This window comes from Nycticebus coucang, chromosome 22 (genome assembly GCF_027406575.1).
Source record: "Nycticebus coucang isolate mNycCou1 chromosome 22, mNycCou1.pri, whole genome shotgun sequence".
NCBI lineage: Eukaryota > Metazoa > Chordata > Mammalia > Primates > Lorisidae > Nycticebus > Nycticebus coucang.
Genome location: NC_069801.1, coordinates 29,659,968 through 29,680,299, shown reverse-complemented (window position 1 = coordinate 29,680,299; position 20,332 = coordinate 29,659,968). Strand labels below are relative to the sequence as shown.

General features: G+C 53.7%; 3 protein-coding genes across 8 annotated transcripts in view; 1 reads left to right on the top strand and 2 right to left on the bottom strand.

Moving 5' to 3' along the window:
• Positions 1-6,794, top strand: part of COL8A2 (collagen type VIII alpha 2 chain) — a 28,005-nt gene extending 21,211 nt beyond the window's left edge. The window contains exons 3-5 of one of the 4 annotated variants that reach the window (XR_008376935.1): positions 1,862-2,058; positions 2,624-5,218; positions 6,639-6,794. Coding sequence is in view for 3 of the 4 variants with exons in the window: in XM_053576550.1 (XP_053432525.1) it covers positions 1,878-2,058; positions 2,624-4,542 (2,100 nt within the window). In the remaining variant the exon portion in view is untranslated. Of the gene's footprint in view, positions 1-1,861; positions 2,059-2,623; positions 5,463-6,638 lie in introns of those variants that run through there. The other 3 variants (XM_053576551.1, XM_053576552.1, XM_053576550.1) reach the window with 3 other exon arrangements.
• A 1,179-nt stretch (positions 6,795-7,973) lies between these two features.
• ADPRS (ADP-ribosylserine hydrolase) lies at positions 7,974-15,313 on the bottom strand. 2 transcript variants are annotated; one of them, XM_053576549.1, is made up of 6 exons: positions 15,035-15,313; positions 10,502-10,598; positions 10,042-10,249; positions 9,781-9,899; positions 9,348-9,448; positions 7,974-8,797 (listed from the first exon to the last, which is right to left on the bottom strand). In XM_053576549.1, the coding sequence occupies exons 1-6, from the start codon at positions 15,249-15,251 to the stop codon at positions 8,505-8,507; spliced, it is 1,035 nt and encodes a 344-aa protein (XP_053432524.1). In that variant the 5' UTR covers positions 15,252-15,313; the 3' UTR covers positions 7,974-8,504. The 2 variants fall into 2 exon arrangements, with proteins under 2 accessions (XP_053432524.1, XP_053432523.1); XM_053576548.1 differs by having other exon boundaries at positions 9,781-9,965; positions 15,035-15,310.
• An 87-nt stretch (positions 15,314-15,400) lies between these two features.
• TEKT2 (tektin 2) lies at positions 15,401-20,332 on the bottom strand. 2 transcript variants are annotated; one of them, XM_053576546.1, is made up of 11 exons: positions 20,165-20,332; positions 19,271-19,458; positions 18,750-18,875; positions 18,371-18,576; positions 17,186-17,329; positions 16,990-17,104; positions 16,709-16,816; positions 16,437-16,580; positions 16,189-16,268; positions 15,929-16,070; positions 15,401-15,728 (listed from the first exon to the last, which is right to left on the bottom strand). In XM_053576546.1, the coding sequence occupies exons 2-11, from the start codon at positions 19,427-19,429 to the stop codon at positions 15,525-15,527; spliced, it is 1,428 nt and encodes a 475-aa protein (XP_053432521.1). In that variant the 5' UTR covers positions 19,430-19,458; positions 20,165-20,332; the 3' UTR covers positions 15,401-15,524. The 2 variants fall into 2 exon arrangements, with proteins under 2 accessions (XP_053432521.1, XP_053432522.1); XM_053576547.1 differs by lacking the exon at positions 15,401-15,728 and having other exon boundaries at positions 15,793-16,070; positions 20,165-20,327.

Here is a 20,332-nt window from a genome sequence, read left to right as displayed (position 1 = left end):
AAAAAAAAAAGAATATTGCTGTTGGGTGGTGCCTGTAGCTCAGTGGGTAGGGCGCCGGTAACATACATTGGGGCTGGTGGGTTCGAATCCAGCCTGGGCCTGCTAAACAACAATGACAACTGCAACCAAAAAATAGCCAGGCGTTGTGGAGGGTGCCTGTAGTCCCAGCTACTAAGAAGGCTGAGGCAAGAAAATTGCTTAAATCCAAGAGTATTTTTTTTTCTTTTTTTTTTTGTAGAGACAAGAGTCTCACTTTATCACCCTTGGTAGAGTGCCGTGGCGTCACAGCTGACAGCAACCTCCAACTCCTGGGCTTAGGCGATTCTCTTGCCTCAGCCTCCCAAGTAGCTGGGACTACAGGCATCTGCCACAATGCCTGGCTATTTTTTTGTTGCAGTTTAAACCCGCCACTCTCAGTATATGGGGCCAGCACCCTACCCACTGAGCCACAGGCACCACCCAAGTCCAAGAGTTTGAGGTTGCTGTGAGCTGTGATGCCACAACACTATTGTAGGTGACATAGTGAGACTCTGTCTCAAAAAAAAAAAAAAAAAGAATATTGCTGTCATCAGCAGTCATGTTCAAGTTTTTCTTTTTTTTTTTTTTTTTGTCTCACTGTACTGCCCTCGGGTAGAGTGCCGTGGCATCACACGGCTCACAGCAACCTCTAACTCTTGGGCTTAAGCGATTCTCTTGCCTCAGCCTCCCTAGCAGCTGGGACTACAGGCGCCCGCCACAATGCCCGGCTATTTTTTGTTGCAGTTTGGCCGGGGCTGGGTTTGAACCCTCCACCCTCGGCATATGGGGCCGGCGCCCTACTCACTGAGCCACAGGCGCCACCCCCATGTTCAAGTGATCCCATTTTACAGATAAAGAAACCTCTTGCCCAGCTCCCCCAGGAGCTGAGTGGGAGACTCAGGCTGACTATCTGGATCTAGAGCCAGTGCTCCTCCACGTACACCCTGTTTACTGGGCCAAACTCAGTGCTGGCACAGGGATAGGTCAGGTCAGGGCACAAAGAAGTGAGGCTTTATAGAGGAAGAGCTGACAGCTTCCCTGGGGAAGCTTCCCTTGAGGGATGCATGTAAGAGGAGCAGAGAAGCAGCAGATGCAAAGCTCCAGAAGAGCGAGCCCGCTGGGGTCTGGGCTATAAACAGGGTGTAGATGTGGGGGTGGGGAGGGCAAAGAAAGGGGTGAAGGATAGGGCTGGAGACATAGGCACAGAGTAGATTAGAAAGGGCTTGAATGCTGTGTAAGCACCTTGAACTTGACCCTGAAGGCACTGGCAGCCCAGAAGGGCATCGACAACATGGAGGCAGACAGACTTAAGTAGAATCCCAGTTCTGCTTCCTAGAGACCTTTGCTTTTATTTTATCATCTGGTAAATGGGGGTGATAATAATAATACCTAATTTAAATGTTGTAAGGATTAAGTGAGTTCATATCTCTAAAAAGTTCAGCCCAGTTGGAGCCTGGCAGAGAGCTTGGCCCAGCAAAGGGCAGTGGATGTTATCATCAAAGGGTTTTAGCGGAGAAGGTCAGATTGCACTCTAGAAGGCATGTCTGGCAGTACAGAGTGACTGGATTGGGGGAGGCTGTTGTCCTGGGAAGGCCAGGCCTGGGAGATGGTGGTGGGGATGGATAGCCACTGGGAGGGTCGCAAGAGGCTTGGGAGGTAGCTTCTGCAGACCTCTATAACTTTGGGAATTGCCTGTGAATAATATCTAAATTCTGAATCACTTCTCAGCCTTTTGGTCAAGATCAAGTGTAATATCTAAATTCTGATCTTTTTGTGAGCCCTGGGCCTGAAGCCAAACCACCCAAGGGCTGGCTTGACAACCCCTCTCTGTTCCTCCCTGCAGCACGCCCACGGACATCATGTGGGGGTCTCTGTTGCCCTGGTCTTGGCTGTTGCTGCTACTGCTGCTGCTGCTGGGGTGCGGGCCAAGGGCATCCGCTGGTGGCGGGGGAGCAGGCTATGCCCCAGTGAAGTACATGCAACCCATGCAAAAGGGACCTGTGGGACCGCCCTTCAGAGAGGGCAAGGGCCAGTACCTGGGTGAGAGCTCCCCCCCTTACAGTGCCTCAAACAGCTCCTAACCGCTGAACTTCCTGCCTCCTTGATCCCCATCAGATTTCACTGGGGGTCCACGCAGCCCCTCAATCCCCACCAAAGATCTTCCTATCTCCACTTTACTTTCTGATGACCCAGGGGGCCTTGGGTCTTCCAAGCAGGGAGGGGCAGGGAGGTAAATGTGGAGGCAAGGGTGGTGGTGGGGATAGGCCTGCTCCAGCTGTCTCTACGGTGGGCTGCTGATGCCACCTAGTGGCCACTCCGTCCTCTCCCCCGGCCAGAACCCCCTCCCTGCCCCAGTCATACCAAGGTCATGGGGAAGGCCCAGCCTGAGTAGGTTGGGTGCTAGGGGCCCTTGGTAACGACCTTATAGCCCCCAAGATGGCTGCTGGACCACCTCTAAACTCCGCCTTCCATGAGAGCAGGTGGCATGGCGTAGGAGCAGCTGGGAGTGGCCTTCATGAGCAGAAGCAAGTGCAGGGGATGGGTAGAATGGTGCTCTGTCTCCACTGTCCAGGCTCCTGACTGCCTCCTTCTCTCTTTCTCTCAGAAATGCCTCTACCGTTGCTGCCAATGGACCTGAAAGGAGAGCCCGGCCCCCCAGGGAAGCCTGGGCCTCGGGGCCCGCCTGGCCCTCCTGGCTTCCCAGGAAAACCGGGTACTGGAAAGCCTGGGCTCCATGGGCTGCCTGGCCCTGCTGGCCCCCCTGGCTTCTCCCGGATGGGCAAGTCTGGTCCCCCAGGGCTCCCAGGCAAGGTTGGACCACCAGGGCAGCCTGGGCCTCGGGGAGAGCCAGGAATACGAGGGGACCAGGGCCTCCATGGGCCTCCAGGGCCCCCTGGCTTACCTGGCCCCTCAGGCATTACTGTTCCTGGAAAACCAGGTGCCCCAGGGGTGCCAGGGCCCCCAGGGTTCCCAGGGGAGCCAGGGCTCCAGGGGGAGCCTGGGCCCCCAGGCGATCGAGGCCTCAAGGGGGATAATGGAGTGGGCCAGCCAGGGCTGCCTGGGCCACCAGGGCAGGGGGGTGCCCCTGGACCTCCTGGCCTCCCTGGCCCAGTTGGCTTAGGCAAACCTGGTTTGGATGGGCTTCCTGGGGCCCCCGGAGACAAAGGTGAGCCTGGGCCTCCTGGGGTTCTGGGCCCCAGAGGGGAGCCAGGAGCTGTGGGCCCTAAAGGACCCGCTGGAGTAGATGGTGTGGGGATGCCGGGGGCAGCAGGGGTGCCAGGACCACAGGGCCCAGCAGGGGCAAAAGGGGAGCCAGGAGCCCGGGGTCCCCCTGGGCTGATAGGTCCCACTGGCTATGGGATGCCAGGATTGCCAGGCCCCAAAGGGGACAGGGGCCCAGCTGGGGTCCCAGGGCTTTTGGGGGATAGGGGTGAGCCAGGTGAGGATGGGGAGCCAGGGGAGCAGGGCCCACAGGGCCTTGGTGGGCCCCCTGGACTTCCTGGCTCTGCAGGGCTCCCTGGCAGACGTGGGCTGCCTGGACCTAAGGGGGAGGCAGGGGCTGAAGGACCCCCAGGAATACCTGGACTTCGGGGTGACCAGGGGCCTAGTGGCCTGGCTGGGAAACCTGGGCTCCCAGGTGAGAGGGGACTTCCTGGAGCCCATGGACCCCCTGGACCAACTGGGCCCAAAGGTGAGCCAGGTTCCACAGGCCGCCCTGGAGGACCAGGGGTGGCAGGGGCCCTGGGGCAGAAGGGTGACTTGGGGCTCCCTGGGCAGCCTGGCCTGAGGGGCCCCTCAGGAATCCCAGGACTCCAGGGCCCAGCTGGTCCTATTGGACCCCAGGGTCTGCCAGGCTTAAAGGGTGAACCTGGCCTGCCAGGGCCCCCTGGGGAGGGGAAAGTGGGGGAACCCGGCACAGTTGGACCCACGGGGCCCCCTGGGGTCCCCGGCTCCCCAGGACTCACAGGCCCTCCTGGGCCTCCAGGGCCTCCTGGACCCCCTGGCGCCCCTGGGACCCTCGATGAGACTGGCATCGCAGGCTTACACCTGCCCAATGGAGGTGTGGAGGGTGCCGTGTTGGGCAAGGGTGGCAAGCCTCAGTTTGGGTTGGGCGAGCTGTCAGCCCACGCCATGCCAGCCTTCACCGCAGTGCTCACCTCGCCCTTCCCTGCATCAGGCATGCCTGTTAAATTTGACCGGACTCTCTACAACGGCCACAGTGGCTACAACCCAGCCACTGGCATCTTCACCTGCCCTGTGGGCGGCGTCTACTACTTCGCTTACCATGTGCATGTCAAGGGCACCAACGTGTGGGTGGCCCTGTACAAGAACAATGTGCCAGCTACCTACACCTACGATGAGTACAAGAAGGGCTACCTGGACCAGGCATCTGGCGGGGCTGTGCTCCAGCTGCGGCCCAACGACCAGGTCTGGGTACAGATGCCCTCGGACCAGGCCAATGGCCTCTACTCCACTGAGTACATCCACTCTTCCTTTTCAGGATTCTTGCTCTGCCCCACATAACCCATGGGGGCCCCTGCTGCCCTGGCCTCCTCCTCTTTAGTGGTAGAGTGACCTTTTCAGTTACCAAGAATCTCCATTTAAAGAAAAAAAAAATCAGGATGAACAAAGGCAGCCACAGAGCGGCCACGGCCTTGGCCCCAGGAGACTGACTTGCTTTCTCTACGTGTAGGCTGAGATTGTCACCAGAAGGGGCTGGCCTGAGTTCCTTTCCCCTAAATGTCTATGCAGTGTTGGGCTTGCACCCCATCCCTGCCCTGCCTACAGGCAGGGCCCTAGGGCATGTAGCCCACCTGTGTGAGTCCTGGACTCTGCTGGGCCTTGAAGGAGCTGAGAGGAGGCTGAGCTCTGCCACCCATCCCCTGGGGGACAGCCCTTCCTGCTGGCCCCCAGATGGCACTTGCTCAAGGAATGGGGCATGGCCTCCCTCACAGTCCTTAGCTGGGGCTCTCCCAGCTCCTCCAGGTCCCACAGCATAAGACAGTGGGGTTCCCTGGAGTTTTTGTTTCCCTTCAGGGGAAAGGGAGAGGAGAGTGAGCATCGAGGCGGCCAGTGTAGACACCCTGTGAGGACTGCAACCCCAGTGGCAATGCTGTGGCATCAGGCCTGCTGTGTAGCTGTCTGCATGTTCCTGGAAGGGGTCACCTCCCTTGCACGGCTTCAGCTGCAGCCATGGAAGGTAGTCTGTGAGGGGTCGGGGCATGCATCCTGGGCAGGCGGTGGATCTGCACACCCATCCCTGTCTCTAGGGTTGTCCCCTTCAGCTCCAGCTTGGTCTGGCATGAGGGCAGCCGCATAGGCTGCAGGGGACTGCCACAGCCCTGAAAGATAAAACTCTCTGAAGCGTCTAGTAGTGTGTAGTGCAGATGACAGCAGGAGGCGGGGCTGATAATCAGCAAGCGTAAGTGTGCCCTGTGGAGAGTGGGGCAGATTTTCTCATACAACAATGTAAGGGGATGCTTGTCACCCCTAACCCAGGTATCCCCAAAGCAGAGAGCCTCTTGTTTGGCTCTCTGAACAAGGTGCGCACAAGCTCGGGGCTGGAGAAGCATCCCACTTGCTTCTCCTTAATAAGAACCATGTGGTGGGTGGGTGTGTATACTAGAGGGGTTAATCTGTGGGGGCTTCCTCTTCTTCCACCCTCTGGTTCCAATTTCCTGTTTTAAGCAGGATTAGGGCTCAGGAGGCCCAGGCTTTGAGAGAAAGGATGCCAACAGGCCTCTCTGGAATGAGTCGGCTCTGGCTCTTTCTGCCATTATCCCCAGTCAGAGCTCCTCTGCAGGGGACAGACCCCCCCCCTCCCCATCCCTCACTCCCTAGCTCAAGCTGAGTTGGTAAAGCTGAGAGGATCAGTTTGGGGGATGGTGGACATTCTTGCCTAGTGGGGCAAGAGGCCTTGCCTTAGCCCTGACCAGGCCAGCCCACCAAGTATGAACCAGGGTCTCTCAAGATGTGGCCTTGTTGCACTGCTCCAACTCTGGCCGTCCCCAGACTGTCCATGTTGAAAACAGAGGATGACTGTTGACTCATTCAGCTGTGCTTCCCTCAGGCTCACTGGCAGAACTCCACCCCTGCCCACCACTTCTCCAGAGCAGGCTGTTAATTAACTTTAACTTTCGAAAGGAGAAATGAAAGCCCAAATCTGCCCCAGTGACACTTGATTATTTCTAACCCCCTGATGCCCCAGAGAACTTGGTGTTTCAAACCATACCTTTGCTCAACTCACTTCCTTGGGTCAAAGCCACTAGAATCTGATGTGTTAGGGACAAGTTTTGATTGACAGAAACTAATTGGCTCCCACTAGGAACACAAGGGACTAAGCAGGATACCAGGGAGCCCCCCCAAAAGCTGTTTCACAGAGCTGAGCTTCTGCCAAATTTCATTCCTGAAGCCTTTAGGGAGGGCTGATTGGCGTTTCTGAAATGTTTATGGGATCTGAGTTGCAGGTGTCCACTTAACTGACCAGCTTTGATAAACAATGTCAGAATTTAACTATGAAAAATACATTACCTTGTGCATTTTTATACTCTGATTCCTAATTTTTTAAAGATTAAGGTTAAATGTTTTCCATTAGTAACTTCTTTTCTTACTTGGTATAGGAAGCTTAGTTCTCTACATATTTATCATGTGCCCTGTGTCACAGAAGATTCGGGAAAAATGCACTGGGGAATCAAACAAAATGGGACTTCTTTTTGAAAAGAAAAACCACCGTATTGACTGTATTGACACAACTTCAATAAATTTGTTGTATAAAATGGTGCTGTGCCGAAACGAGGCTCTGGATTTCATAAGGCATCTGGGGCTCTTGTGTGCCCACCCTCTCAGGGAGCACACATTCCTCGCCAGCTCCCCAGCCCAGGTTTCTGTCACCGCATCAGAGATGTTTGACACTCTAAGCTGCTGAGGCCGTATACCAAACAAATGCCAAGAGCCATTTTAAGAAACCAGAAGAAAGCAGTGGCTGGAGCTGGGGGAGACGGATCGCGCTTCACGGAACATTCCTATAAACTCTCAGGGGTAGTGGAGCATGACAGCTGGCTCAGGCCCCCAAAGGCCAAATTTCAACATCTGATACAAATTATGAATGAAATTATGAATCTTTGCTCCTGAGGGCTGGGCTAGTACCAGCCCTAAAGCTGAAGACAGGGCTGGAGGGAGCTATCCTGGGCAGAAAGCACCTGCTTACTGCTCACCATGCTCAGCAGCAAGAATCTGTCCCTGGCTCTGGTATCTGGGTAGACAACCTGAAATGATCCATGCCCTGAAAAGTCCCCTGGCAGAGCCCCACCTTGGCTGAATGTGGCCCAACAGTCTTCAAGCCTCAGGCCAGCTGCAGACTGTGTATGCTTGTCTTTCCACTGAGGCTGGAAGGATGCTCAAAGAATGTCCCGGCTGTGTTAGGACAGGTGTTTCTTCCCTTTCAATTTTCCTTTCTTCAGAATGGACGCTGTGCAAAAACTTCCTTGTGGGGCAAGGCCTTTGAGCCCCAAGATAGAGGAGGCGTGCAGTCTACCCAGGGCACCTGCAATGGCACGCCCTCCCGACTCAGGTTGGCAGTCTGGTGATAGAAGGGGTCCTTCAGGGTTCCTGTTTCTGTGTGAGCTGGGCTCTTTGGAGAAGTTAGGCTTTGAGAGCAGAAAAATCTGCTTGTTCCTGCTCACTGCCTCTGGCAAAGCACTTGGCCTAGCTGCCTGGGCCACTGTGCTTGATTTCTAACAGGAAGAGTCACCAAACCATGCCTGTTCTGCCCTACCCGGCAGAACATGCAGCTGGCTGGAAGAATGAGAGGAATTTGCCTGGCAACGTAGCAGCTCATTACTTTGGGGTCCCAGCTCCTAGGAAAAAGCAGCCCAGATAGGCACTAAGCTCAAGAAGGTCAAGTTCCCAGGGGAGACAGATTCATTCACAGAACACAAACAGGAAAACAATGGTGGGATTTACCAAAAACTATTTATTGCTATGACTTCTGCTGGAAGCTGTTAGTAAGCTCCACGACAGACAAGGGTGGTGTGGACTACATCAGCTGGATGCAAGTCCTTGTCCCTCAATCCACAAAACCTGTCGCTCAAGTACCCTGCCCAGTTCAAGGGCAGGCTTGCTGGCAAACTGGCTAAAACGCAACAGGGAGAAATGATGCTACTGCAGATCATTTCCACTTCCCCAAATCCCATGTCCCAGATAACAAAGGAAAATGCCCTAAGTATTCCTCCAGAACAAAACTGCTCTGGTCCCTCATGTCCCACTGAGGAGCCAGGGAATGCCCTACAGCTCTGCAGCAAGCCAGGACCCAGAATGAGGGAGGCACCAGCCCCTCACTTGCTGCTCCAATGACCTCCCGCAAGGAAGACCCCAATCCCACACAAGAAGACTGAGGCAGGGGAGCCAAGCTTGAGGAGCTTCAGAGTTTCCAGTCTGAACTGCAGCTGGTCTCACTAGACGGGACATAGTCCCAGCAGCTGTGGCCCTCACAGACTCTTCTGGAAGACTCGGTGTAGGCTCTGGGCCAGGACATCTGTCTCCTCATAGCCTTCACAGCTTTGCTGCCAGCTTTCTGGAACCTGATCCATCCCATAGTAGGCACCAGCAATGGCTCCAGCCATGGTGGCAATGGTGTCTGTGTCCCCACCAAGTGAGATGGAATAGATGAGAGTCCTTTGGAGGCTGTTGAAGGCAGAAGGGATCTCGGGGTCCGGCTCCATGCAGCGCAGGAAGCAGTAGATGGCAGTGGGCACAGACTCAAAGGCAGCAATACCATTCCCTGTGGGGAAGCCAATGACAGGGGCTTGCCTTGTGCCCTGAGCCCTAGGTTTCTTGCTGTTTGCCATAAGTCAACACCCTCAGTTTCAGTCAGGTCTGTGATTGAGATCACAGGCTGAGAGTGAGACCACCTGGGTTCAAGTCCTGACTCCACTACATAAGGGCTCTGTGACTGGGGGAGTTACCTAAATACTAAGATTCCTGCTCTTGGATTCGACAACTCAGTGCAGAGAGTGAATAAAGTTAGTAACTCTTTCATGGGGCTGTTGTGAGGACAAAGTGAGATCATGTCTGTAAGCACTCTGCACAGTGCCCAGTACAGGTGCTAGGTACAGTAAGTATCTGTTATCATCATTACCTGGTGGCTGGCGTCCCTTTCCATAAGGCCGAAGGACTGGGAACTCACGACTCTGCCAAGGATCCTACACAACCCTTCCAAGAATCTACAGAGCATGGCCATGGCAAAATGACTCCACGTGCCCCCAGCTACCTGAGCCCAAGACTCAACCCTCAAGGACAAAAGGGGGAACAAATCAGGCAGGTCCACCCACCTAGTTCAGACACCACTTCCTCTCTGGACACTGAGTCCTGGTCTAGAAGCTCTCCAATCTTCTTCAGGCGGCTGGAGTACGGACGCTCCTCCATGCCCAGCCTGTGGGTTAGGGGAGAGATTTAGGGAGGTCAAAGTTAGCAGGGTGTAGCTGCCAGGGGCTGTGCGTGACAGTGAGCAGGGGTGTGGTCAGGCTGATGGCCCACACGTGTGCCCTGAGAAGTGGGAGGGTACTGTGCGAGTGAGTAGGTAATTTTGTTGTCTGGGACTCTGAGAATCCTGAAACACAAGACAAGGCAAAGGGGCTTCTTCCCACCCACCCCACCCCCCAGGTTCTGCAATTAAAGAAGAGAGGTTTCAGCTTGTTGCAATGCCAGGGGCCCCCATCCCACCACCTGCACCCACACACCACACACCTCTAGCCCCATACTCACTCCCTGGCATCCAAGACAGACTGGGCATCACCCTCCAGCTCCTCCATGTGGCCCAGGAGTTGCTCGAGGAAGTGCTCACTGGAAGACTCACCCTGCAAAGCCAGGTGCACAGCCAGGGCCTGTAGGATGGCACCATTGTAACCCAGGGAGGAGGCATGTGTCAGCTGGGCTGAGAGCCGAGCAAACTAGGGAGAAGAAAACCTGCTGTTACAGAACCTCTGCTCACAAGAGGAAGCCCAGAAGCCAGTCCACCTCAAATACCTTCTGCACGTCCTGGATGCTATTATAGGCCAGAGAGATGCCAGCCACCCGCATGGCACCCCCATTCCCATAGGAGCCTTTTCCATTAAACTGGGCCCGGGCAGGCTCATAGACATCATGACACTTGGGGTTGAGGAGCTTCTTGAAGACAGTGATCACTCCAGCACCATACCCCCTGTCAGGGTCTTTCTTGTACTCCTGAGCAAATCTAGGGGAGGGAAAAGGAGATAGAACTGGAGTTCAAAAGATGCCTCTCAGAGTTGGGAATGAAAACTGGGCTGGTATGGAAAAAGAGGAAGTTTTAGGGATCTAAGGATGTACCAGCAGTGCTGTCATTTTTAGTTTGGGAAGCTGTGTCAGCCTTAGACACAGGGTCCTGCTAAGAGGGGTGGTCCTGGGCATGCACACATTCCTCTAGTCAAGGGGTATAACTCTGCTTACCAGGACCACCTCCCCTTACCTGTGAGCCATGTCCACCTCATCGAAGGCCTCCTTAGCTAGCAGGGACTGCACCAGGGCCCTGGCCATGGCTGTGTCATCTGTGTAGTACAGTGCTTCTGTGGGGAGAGGACAGGGGTGGGAGTGAGCTGCAAGGCTCCAGGGTGAAGGCATCTGTTCATTTCTTTTTTTTCCTCTTTTTTTTAGAGGCAGAGTTTCACTTTGTCGCCCTCAGTAGAGTGCTACGGCATCACAGCTTACAGCAACCTCCAGCTCTTGGGCTTAGGTGATTCTCTTGCCTCAGCCTCCCGAGTAGCTGACTACAGGCACCGACTACAGGTGCTCACCATAACGCCTGGCTATTTTTTGTTGCAGTTTGGCCAGGGCCAAGTTTGAACCCACCACCCTCGGCATATGGGGCCGGCGCCCAACTCACTTGAGCTACAAGCGCTGTCCTCCTTTTTTTTTTTTTTTAATTAAATCATAGCTGTGTGCATTAATGCAATCATGGGTTACCATGTGCTGGTTTTATATACAATTTGAAATATTTTCATCAAACTGTTTAACATAGCCTTTGTGGCATTTTCTTAGTTATTGTGTTAAGACATTTATATTCTACACTCAGTAAATTTTCACATTTACCGTTGTAAGATGCATTGTAGGTGTGGTCCCACCAAGTACCCTCCCTCCCCTCCCTATCCCCTTTCCCCTTCTCCTTGGGCTATAATTGGGCTATAGCTTTCATATGAAAGCTGTAAATTGGTTTCATAGTAGGGCAGTACATTGGATACTTTTTCTCCAATTCTTGAGATACTTTGCTAAGAAGAATATGTTCCAGCTCCATCCATGTAAACATGAAAGAGGTAAAGTCTCCATCTTTCTTTAAGGCTGCATAATATTCCATGGTGTACATATACCACAATTTATTAACCATTCGTGGGTTGATGGGCACTTGGGCTTCTTCCATGACTTAGCAATTATGAATTGGGCTGCGATAAACATTCTGGTACAAATATCTTTGTTATAATGTGATTTTTGGTCTTCTGGATATATACCTAGTAGAGGAATTGTAGGACTGAATGGCAAGTCTATTTTTAGATCGCTAAGTGTTCTCCAAACATCTTTCCAAAAGGAAAGTATTTGTTTGCATTCCCACAGCAGTGTAGCGGTGTTCCCTTTTCTCCACATCCACGCCAACATCTCTGGTTTTGGGATTTTGTGATGTGAGCTAATCTTATTGGAGTTAGATTAGTTAGATCTCAAAGTAGTTTTGATTTGCATTTCTCTGATGATTATGGATGATGAGCATTTTTTCATGTCTGTAGGCCGTGTGCCTATCTACTTCAGAGAAGTTTCTCTTCAAGTCCCTTGCCCACCCTGAGATGGGGTCACTTGTTCTTTTCTTGCTAATACGTTTGAGTTCTCTGTGGATTCTGGTTATTAAACCTTTGTCAGAGACATAACCTGTAAATATCATCTCCCATTCTGAGGGCTGTCTGCTTTACTTACTGTGTTCTTGGCTGTGGAGAAGCTTTTTAGTTTGATGCTCATTCTGTTTTTTTTAATTAATTAATTATTTATTTTTTGTAGAGACAGAGTGTCATCCTATCACCCTCAGTAGAGTCCCATAGCATCACAGCTCACAGCAACCTCCAACTCCTGGGTTTAGGCGATTCTCTTGCCTCAGCCTCCGGAGTAGCTGGGACTACAGGTGCCTGCCACAATGCCTGGCTATTTTTTTGTTGCAGTTTGGCCAGGGCTCGGTTTGAACCTACCACCCTTGGTATATGGGGCCGGCACCCTACTCACTGAGCCATAGGCACCGCCCGATGCTCATTCTTTTTTTTTTTTGCAGTTTCTGGCAGGGGCTGGGTTTGAACCTGTCATCTCCAGCATATGGGGCTGGCGCCCTACTCCTTTGAGCCACAGGTGCCAGCTAGATGCTCATTCTTTTTAAAGTTACCACATCTGCAATGAGCTTAGTCAGTCTCTTATTCCTGTCCAGGCTTTTGGGAAGCCCTACAATTTCAGCCCCAGGTTCCTCAGCAATTCTTTATTCTGACTCATGTCCCCATGAATCACCATGTCCCACTGATTTCTGAAGGAAAACCATCCAACCCTGTCGGCTGCCTCCCCTGCAGCTCCAGTCTTAATACGACCTTCACATGTCCCACCCTTCAATCCAATCTATACATGCTTGACAATTTCTCCTGAAAGTAGATGACCACCTTCCTCACCTCACTTGCCTGTTCAAATGGCACTATACTGTCTTCAGGATAAGGTCCAAATTCAAGGCCTTGCCATTCAAAGCCTTTCCTGTCTAGCCCCTTCCTACACATCCCCCCATTGTGGGGGTCAGGATCAGGTTCCTCCCTGCTAGGTCCACTCTCGTCCTCCAGCTGCTCACCTCCTTTTCCTCAGAATGCTCTGGCACTTCTGACGCTGAAATACAGCTTATTTGTGAATGCTCAGATGGGCTCTGAGCCTGCCAGGGAGAGTCCTATTTGTGGAAGAGCTCCTTACAGAGAATGAAGCAGACCCCTGAAGAAGCCCCTTTCCCATTTCTTGCATGGTTACTATACCCCTCTTGGCAGGGTCTAGATCCCCAAGCCCTGCTTTCCTCTTCCCTTTTCACTCCTGGGTGGCCCTTACCTCCTCCTTCACCAGTAAGAGGAGCTAACAGCTATCTTATCTGCAGTTGCACCCCCAGTGCCCCTCAGAGGGAGGGAGTCTCCCTAGGTCCAGGACTTTGCTCTACTTTGTCCTTCTCTCCTGTATCCTCAACCTCTCCCTCTGTGGCGGAACAGCATCTGTTCTCTTTTCATTTGGTCACTGTGCCCTCTCTCCCCACCAACCACCTTTCTGCATTTTCATTGCAGCTGACTAGGGCATGGTGCTAACCCCCACTACTGCCCCAATCAAATAGAACCCTTTATTTCCTTGTTTGGGGATGGACATATGACCTAGGCCAGGCCACTGAGACCCAATTTTGGCTTTTGGGGGGGAATGCTGCAAAGGGAAACTCTTCCTCTGCTGGGGTTGCTGAGCTGGGAGCCATCACCTCACTAGGAGCTTCTGGGGGCCATCCCACAGGAAAGGTCTGCCAGCCTGAGTGAAGCCCAACCAGAAGAAAGCAAATCTGAACAACAGAGAGGAACAGAGCCTTGGGGAAATTATTTGTGTCCCCAGATTCAGCTCTGCTTGAAGCCAGACCGATCTCTGGACTTTTCAGTTATGTCAGCCACTATATTCCCTTTTCACTTGGGCCATTTTGCGTTGGGCTTTCTGTTCCTTGCACCCAAAAGTTCTAAAACACCTCTTAGCCTAAAATAATGTTTTTTTCTCATCTTCACATCAAACCAAAAATGAAATTAAAAACCATCCCTCCATCTTATCTTTACAACTAGAACTCATCTCTCTCCTTCCCTTCATACCAAACCATACTATTTTCTCATTTTCCATCTCCTTAACCTACTGAAAATGCTTTTCCAAGTCCAGATTTCCTCCGCTATAGCATGACATCAAGGACTGGCATCTTCATCTTGAAATTCTTCCCTGAAATGACACCTCTTGTTTCTCCTCCTATCAGACTGTTTCCTTTGTGAGCTCTCTTACAACCTCCTCTGTGATCCTCTTAAATATGGGTGTTTTCCAGGGTTCTGACTGTGGCTCCAGGAAGACTCATATCTCTGCTTGACCTGAAACCTGCCACCTGAGCTGAGATCTGGGTGATGAGATGACTACACAAGGTTAGGAAAAGGGAAAGGGAGTTAGCTTTCCTGCCAAGGGGCAGCATGGTACAACCGCGCTACAGGAAGTATGGTGCAAAGAGCAGAAAGCAAGGCCAAGGGTGGCATGAGACGAAATCGCAGATACAGGAGGGCAGTGGGCCAGGTAGGATGTGTTAAGGAATTTGGCTCTATCCTAAGGATAATGTGAAATCACAGCAAGGTTTTATGCCAGGGAGGACGAATGAGATTTATGCTTTGAGATGAGCACTCCCTGGTGTGTACTGACTCCAAAGAACTGGATAAGACAGGTCAAATCTGCAAGGTAAGGGATATACAAAGGGTTCCCGACTTGCAATGGTCCAACTTACAAATCTCTGACTTTACAATGGCGCTAAAACAATACGCCTTCAGTAAGCTCCTCGACTTAAGATGGGGCTAAGTCCAGATAAAAACCACTGCAAGTTGAAAACGCACTTTTGACTTAAGGTATTTTCAGCTTATTACAGGTTCATCGGGAGGTTACGCCATCATAAATCGAGGGCATCTGTATAGTGGACCAGGCGCGATCCAAGAGAATAACGCCCAGATTTCCGGCTTGCACAGTAGGGACGCTGGTGTCGCCATGTCCCGAGCAGGTGAATGATCGGAGCGAAAGAGTAAAAAGTAGTTCAGACCTGGACCCGCGAGTCCGAGGAGTCTCCGGGTCATCAGGCTCCGGCTCTGGCCCCGCCGCCCTCAGCAGCCTCATCTCAGAGCCCGACCAGTTCACACCCCGGACTCTGTCCCCTCCACCCAGCTCCCCTCGTGTGCCCGGCCGCGCCCACCTGTCCGCGCGCTCCCCGGCGTGCCGGGCTCGGGCTCCAGGCTCTGGACGTGACGCAGGACTGACGTCAGGTCGACGGTGTCGTGGGCCTCGTACAAGGCGCCCACGCAGTCCCCGAGTAGCGCGCCAGCCAGGCAGCCTCGGAAGCGCGAGAGGGAACGGGCCGCGCCGGCCCCGCCACTGCCCGCAGCCGTCATCACCGCCGCAGCCGCAGCCATCCGCGCGCAGGCCAGTCCCCACTTCCGGTGCCGCTGGCGCCGCTTCCCTCCTCTCCGACCTCACATCGCCTCCCAGTGGCCTGGAGCCCGCGCCCCGCTCCCCGGCCCCCAGCGCCCCCAGCGGCCCGGAGGCGCTGCGCAGCCCCCCCGTTCTCACTCGTGAAAAGCCTTCATAAGCGGGTGGGACAGCCACTAAAGGGTCCCCGATTCTGGCTCAGACACCCCCCCCCACTATGACCTCCCGCTGTGATCCTGGCCTCCTCTCAACTTCCCTTAGGCCTCTCCCCCAAAGGGGCCAGCTGGAGCAGGGGCAGAGCTAGGTAGAGGCACCACTGCTAAAGCCTTGGGCTGTAGGCCTCTGGGTTCCCTGAGGGTGAAGGAACGGATTTGAAATGTGGGGGTTGGTGCGATGACGTTTCTCATCTTTACTCCTCCATACACAGGCGGGCAGTTCAAGAACCTTCTGCCTCCTGCGAGCTACGTGTGGGAGTAGCAAAAAACAGTGTGGTTTGAGAACATGCACATTTATTATTAGACTTAGTCTCTCCTGCCACTTCCATTTCCCACCCAAGCTTCAGTTTCCCTCCGCCCTCAGCCCTCCAAGGCTAGGCCAGCTGCAGCTGGCAGCTTTTGAGAGGGCTCAAGGTGCGGTTTGTAGTGCGGGTGAAGGTGTCTACCTCAGGCACAAACTTCTCAGCAGGCACGGTCAGCTTGCGTCGCGTGTCCATGCACTTGCTGTCCAGCAGCATGGAGTTAGCCTTGCAGGCAATATCTGCCTGCAGCCGGGCCAGGTGCTTGTACAGGGCGTCCAGTGCATCCCTGGGAAGGAGGCATTGACAACCCACCACCCCTGCATGAGGCCAGGGAACCGGCAGGCAGCAAGAGGCTCCACTGGAGGGCGTTCTCCCTGTCCCTCCTGCCCACTCCCCAGACCTACTGTGCTTGTGCCAGCTTCTGCTTCAGGCTGGCAATGGTTGCCTCTAACTGGTGAACCTCATCGGTGAGGCCATACTGGGCCTGGAGGCAGGGGGTTGGGGTGGAGTGCTGATCAGCTGTGCAGTCCTTTGCCCCAGACCTGAGTGCTGCCCTGTGGCAGTGCCCTTGCTCCACCAGGAATGTGTACTGGGGGGTGATCCTGAGGGAACTTTAGCAAGGGGCCCGTGCCCCACTGGGACACCCTCGCACCTGGTCCCGGCAGAGTTCCACGTTGGGCCGGTAGGTTCTGGCCTCTAGCCGGGTATGGGACAGCTTCAAGCTCAGTAACTTTCTGCGCAGATCCTCCTCCAGCTGCCGGATGTCCTCCTGCAGCTCAGCGATCTCCTCCAAGGTCTGCAGGGGACAGGGTGACTGTATCCACCAGCTGAACTCACCACAGGGCACCCACTCCAGGGCTTCATGGCCAGGGATCTGGCGCCTCATGGCACAGCAGCAAGTCCAGGCCCAGGGAGAAGGCTCACATTCTTCTCCTGCCACTTGAGCTCATTGTACACTTTCTCCATCTCCTGCAACCGTTTCCTGAAGGCAAATTCTGTGGCGACCCTCTGGGCTTCGAGTTCATTGTTGGTCTAGGCAAGGCAAGGAGAGGGTATGAGTATAAGCACATGGTCACATGGGGTTGTTGCTTAAATGAGGGGAAGGGTGCCACCTGGTCAACCAGGAACAAAAAATAATGGCTGGGTATGCACTTGGGCACCCCTTAGCGGTGGAGGTGGAGCTGGCTGGGGGGGTTAATGGTCACCTCAGCAATAGTCAGGGCGATAGCCTCCCTCAGCTCGATGGCTGCTTTCATCTCTGCCTCTGATCGGTCCTTGTTGAACTGACTGAAGTCATCCCACTGCTGGAGTGTGGTGGAGCTGCAGGCGGCAGGAAATAATGGGTCCTAAGGGTATAGGCCACGGAAGGAGGAGGTGAGACAGACTGAACACTCCTCTTACCCACTGGGGACACGTGTGGGATTGATCTTCAGAGAGATGTTTGGGGACATGAGGTTGAGAGAGAGACAACCTCTGTCAATCTCCAGTGTCTCCATTTTGCCCCGATGGTCAGAGTTGAGCTGCTGGCGGACTTCCTGCAGGAGGCTGGGAGAATGCAAACTCAGTCAGGCCCAGGATGCAGGCCTCACTGGACTAAAGGGCACTGAGGGGTGAGGAGGCTAGGGTGACTCTTCCCAGCAGAAGACACTGGAACTGCTGCAACTGAAACAAAGACCAGCACATCAAGATGAGATTCCCACAGACCAAATGATGATGCCAAGTGCTCACACATACCTATGGGGGCAGAAAGACTCACATGTATGTTAGGTTGGCCAACCCCCATCTTGAAAAGCCATTCTGTGAGATTGTTATAGGTGGACATAACTCAGATAAAAGAGACATACTTCAGGCTTGTCCTTGCACTGGCCCAATTACAGACTCACCCGAAAGAAATATGTTGACACTCTGACAAGAAGAACCTGCCAAGACAGCCCCATAATAAGATAACATCTTTGATGTCTTGATGGAAACAGCAGTTTGGTGGTCCTTGGTAGAAACCAGCTTGTCCTCGGCCAGCTATAGGAGACCTCTCTCCCTCTCTAAATCCCCACTAATATTCTTTAGATTTTAGCCACTTGGACCCAAGTTTCAAAATAAACAATGCTGCCTTTGTGACACTTTGGTCTCAAGGGTTCTGATCTGCTCTTTTTCAATTTTTACCTATCAATGTACATATAATAAGGTACTCAGGGGCGCTGGCCGATGGGTTTTATCGCTTACACTTTCAGTCCATTGATCCTGGATGCCTAGAGCAGGGTTATGTGTGAGATGTACTCTGAGATTATGTCTAGGCAGTGGAAAAAGCACTATAATCACTCACTAGTTTCTGTCATGGGCACAATGGCTTCTGTCACTGGTAGCACAAAAGCCAGTTACCATTATCCATAATGCCTGTGTTTCCCCACCCCCACCCTTTTTTTTTTTTTTGCAGTTTTTGGCTGTGGCCAGGTTTGAACCTGCTACCTTCGGTATATGGGGCTGCCACCCTACTCCTTGAGCCACAGGCACCACCCTGCTGTGTTCCCCTTTTGAGGCACAAAGCCTGCAAGTGCTTGTGAACATACCAATGGCCCATCTCTCCCTTACCAGAGCTGCTCGAAGGCCTGGCTGATCTTCTGTTGCAAGGACCTCTTGGTGGCCTCAATGACCTCCACCTCTTTATGCAGCTCATCCTCCACAGGGTCCTTCACCACATCAATGTCCCGCCGACTCTCCCGCAGGGTCAGACACTCAATGGCCACATCCAGAGGCAGGTTCTTGGCCTGCAGGTTTTGCTCTGCTGACTCCTTCATCTAGAAAAGAGAGGACACAGGAGGCTGGTGGAGCCATCGCAGAAGTAGCTCTTACCCCACTTTAGCCAAGGGGCCAGTGACTGTCCTGCCACTCATGACCCCCATCCAGAAGTGGGGAAGGAGGAGTGGGTCTTTGCAGCCGAGTTTCCTGGCCCCCAGCTCTAGCTCCCTGCCTGTGCCAGGGAATCGATCTCAGCATCTAAATCCGTCAGACACTTGTCCAGCATCTCCTTCCACCGGTTGACAGTATCGATCCTCTCTGCCAGTCGAGTTTTATTGTCATATTCATCCCAAATGGTCTGGAAAAGACAGAGCCAGATAAAGAGGGTGTCAGTGAGGTGGCGCTCATAGCTCAATGGTTAGGGTGCCAGCCACATGCTCCAGGGGCTGGTAGGTTTGAAACTGCCTGGGCCTGCTAAACAAGACAAAAAAAAAAAGAAAAGAAAAGAAATAGCTGCCCATCCCATGGTGGGCGCCTGTAGTCCCAGCTGCTATGCAGGCTGAGGCAAGAGATTTGCTTGAGCCCAAGAGTTGGAGGTTGCTGTAAGCTATGATGCCACGGCCTTCCTACAGAAGGTGACAAAGTGAGACTCCGTCTCAATAAAAAAAAAAAAAAAAAGAAAGAAAGAAAGAAAAAAGAGGTCAGCGGTAGGGGCTAGCCCTTCACCCACCCAACTGGGCTCTTGCCCCAAACCTGGTTATTGGTCTCGTTCCGGAGGACGCGGGCCTCCTGGCGGATTTGGTGAGAGGCATCTCGCTGCCGCTCAGCATTGGTGGACAGCAGGTGGCTATTGGTGTGCCAGTCCGGCAGCCGGAAGCGCTGACTGGGCTTGGCACTCAGCGTGGCCATCATGCAGGAACTGGAAGGGTCAAACACACCACCTGCAGAAGGAAAACAAGGCTGCAGGAGACAACTTCTCCTCCTGCCCCCTGCAGGACGGGCTCATTTTGCTCTGAGCCCTTCCTGCCAGAAGTCTGCTTGGGAACAGCCCTTGCTTTACTCAACTTTGTGTGAGGCATTAACTGAGTTTCCTCCACCCCGTCCACCTGCAGGGACAAAACCCTGGACCCTTCAGGTCCTGGAGCAGATAAAAGGTGTTAATGCAGTCCTTTGGCGTATGTGTAGTGCCAAATGCCTGGGGTGGGGGAATTGGCAGGAAACATAGCCCTTAATCCAGTTTCCACCCAAAACTTTCAGCAACCACGTCTAGTCTAGTTCAGCTTTCTCTTCCCACTCTGTGGGCCAGGCCCCATGGGGAGTCTCAGTGAAGTAGCCCACTTCTCTCTCCAAGGCGCATGGGGTTGGCACGGGGAGAAGGGGGGGCCCGCTGTCTCCTCCCCACGTGGTCATCGCGCTCCCTCCCTCCGCCTTCTGTAGGAGGCGGTGGCGCGGGCGTGCAGGGGACCGGGTGGGAGGAGCTGGGGTCAGTCTGGTTCCCCGCGAAGCCCGCCGTCGGCAGGAAAATCATCTGTGTTTTATATCAATGCCCCGGGCCCTAGTGCCCAGGAAGCCTCGAGGAGGGAGGGAGAGGTGAAGCGCTCACGGGAGCCCCTACCGCCTTCCCTGGCCCTCCCCTGGCCTTCCTACCTTCTTTCCCGGACTGCACCGGGGCGGCGGTCTCCCGGCGCCTCTGTTTAACGCTCCCGGTTGCTAGGCAACCCCGGCTCCCCGCGCGGTCACGACCGGCCTTCTGGCTGAGTCCGGCGACCAGCGTGGCGTCCTGGGCCACCTCCGCAGAGGCCTCTAGGGTAGGCG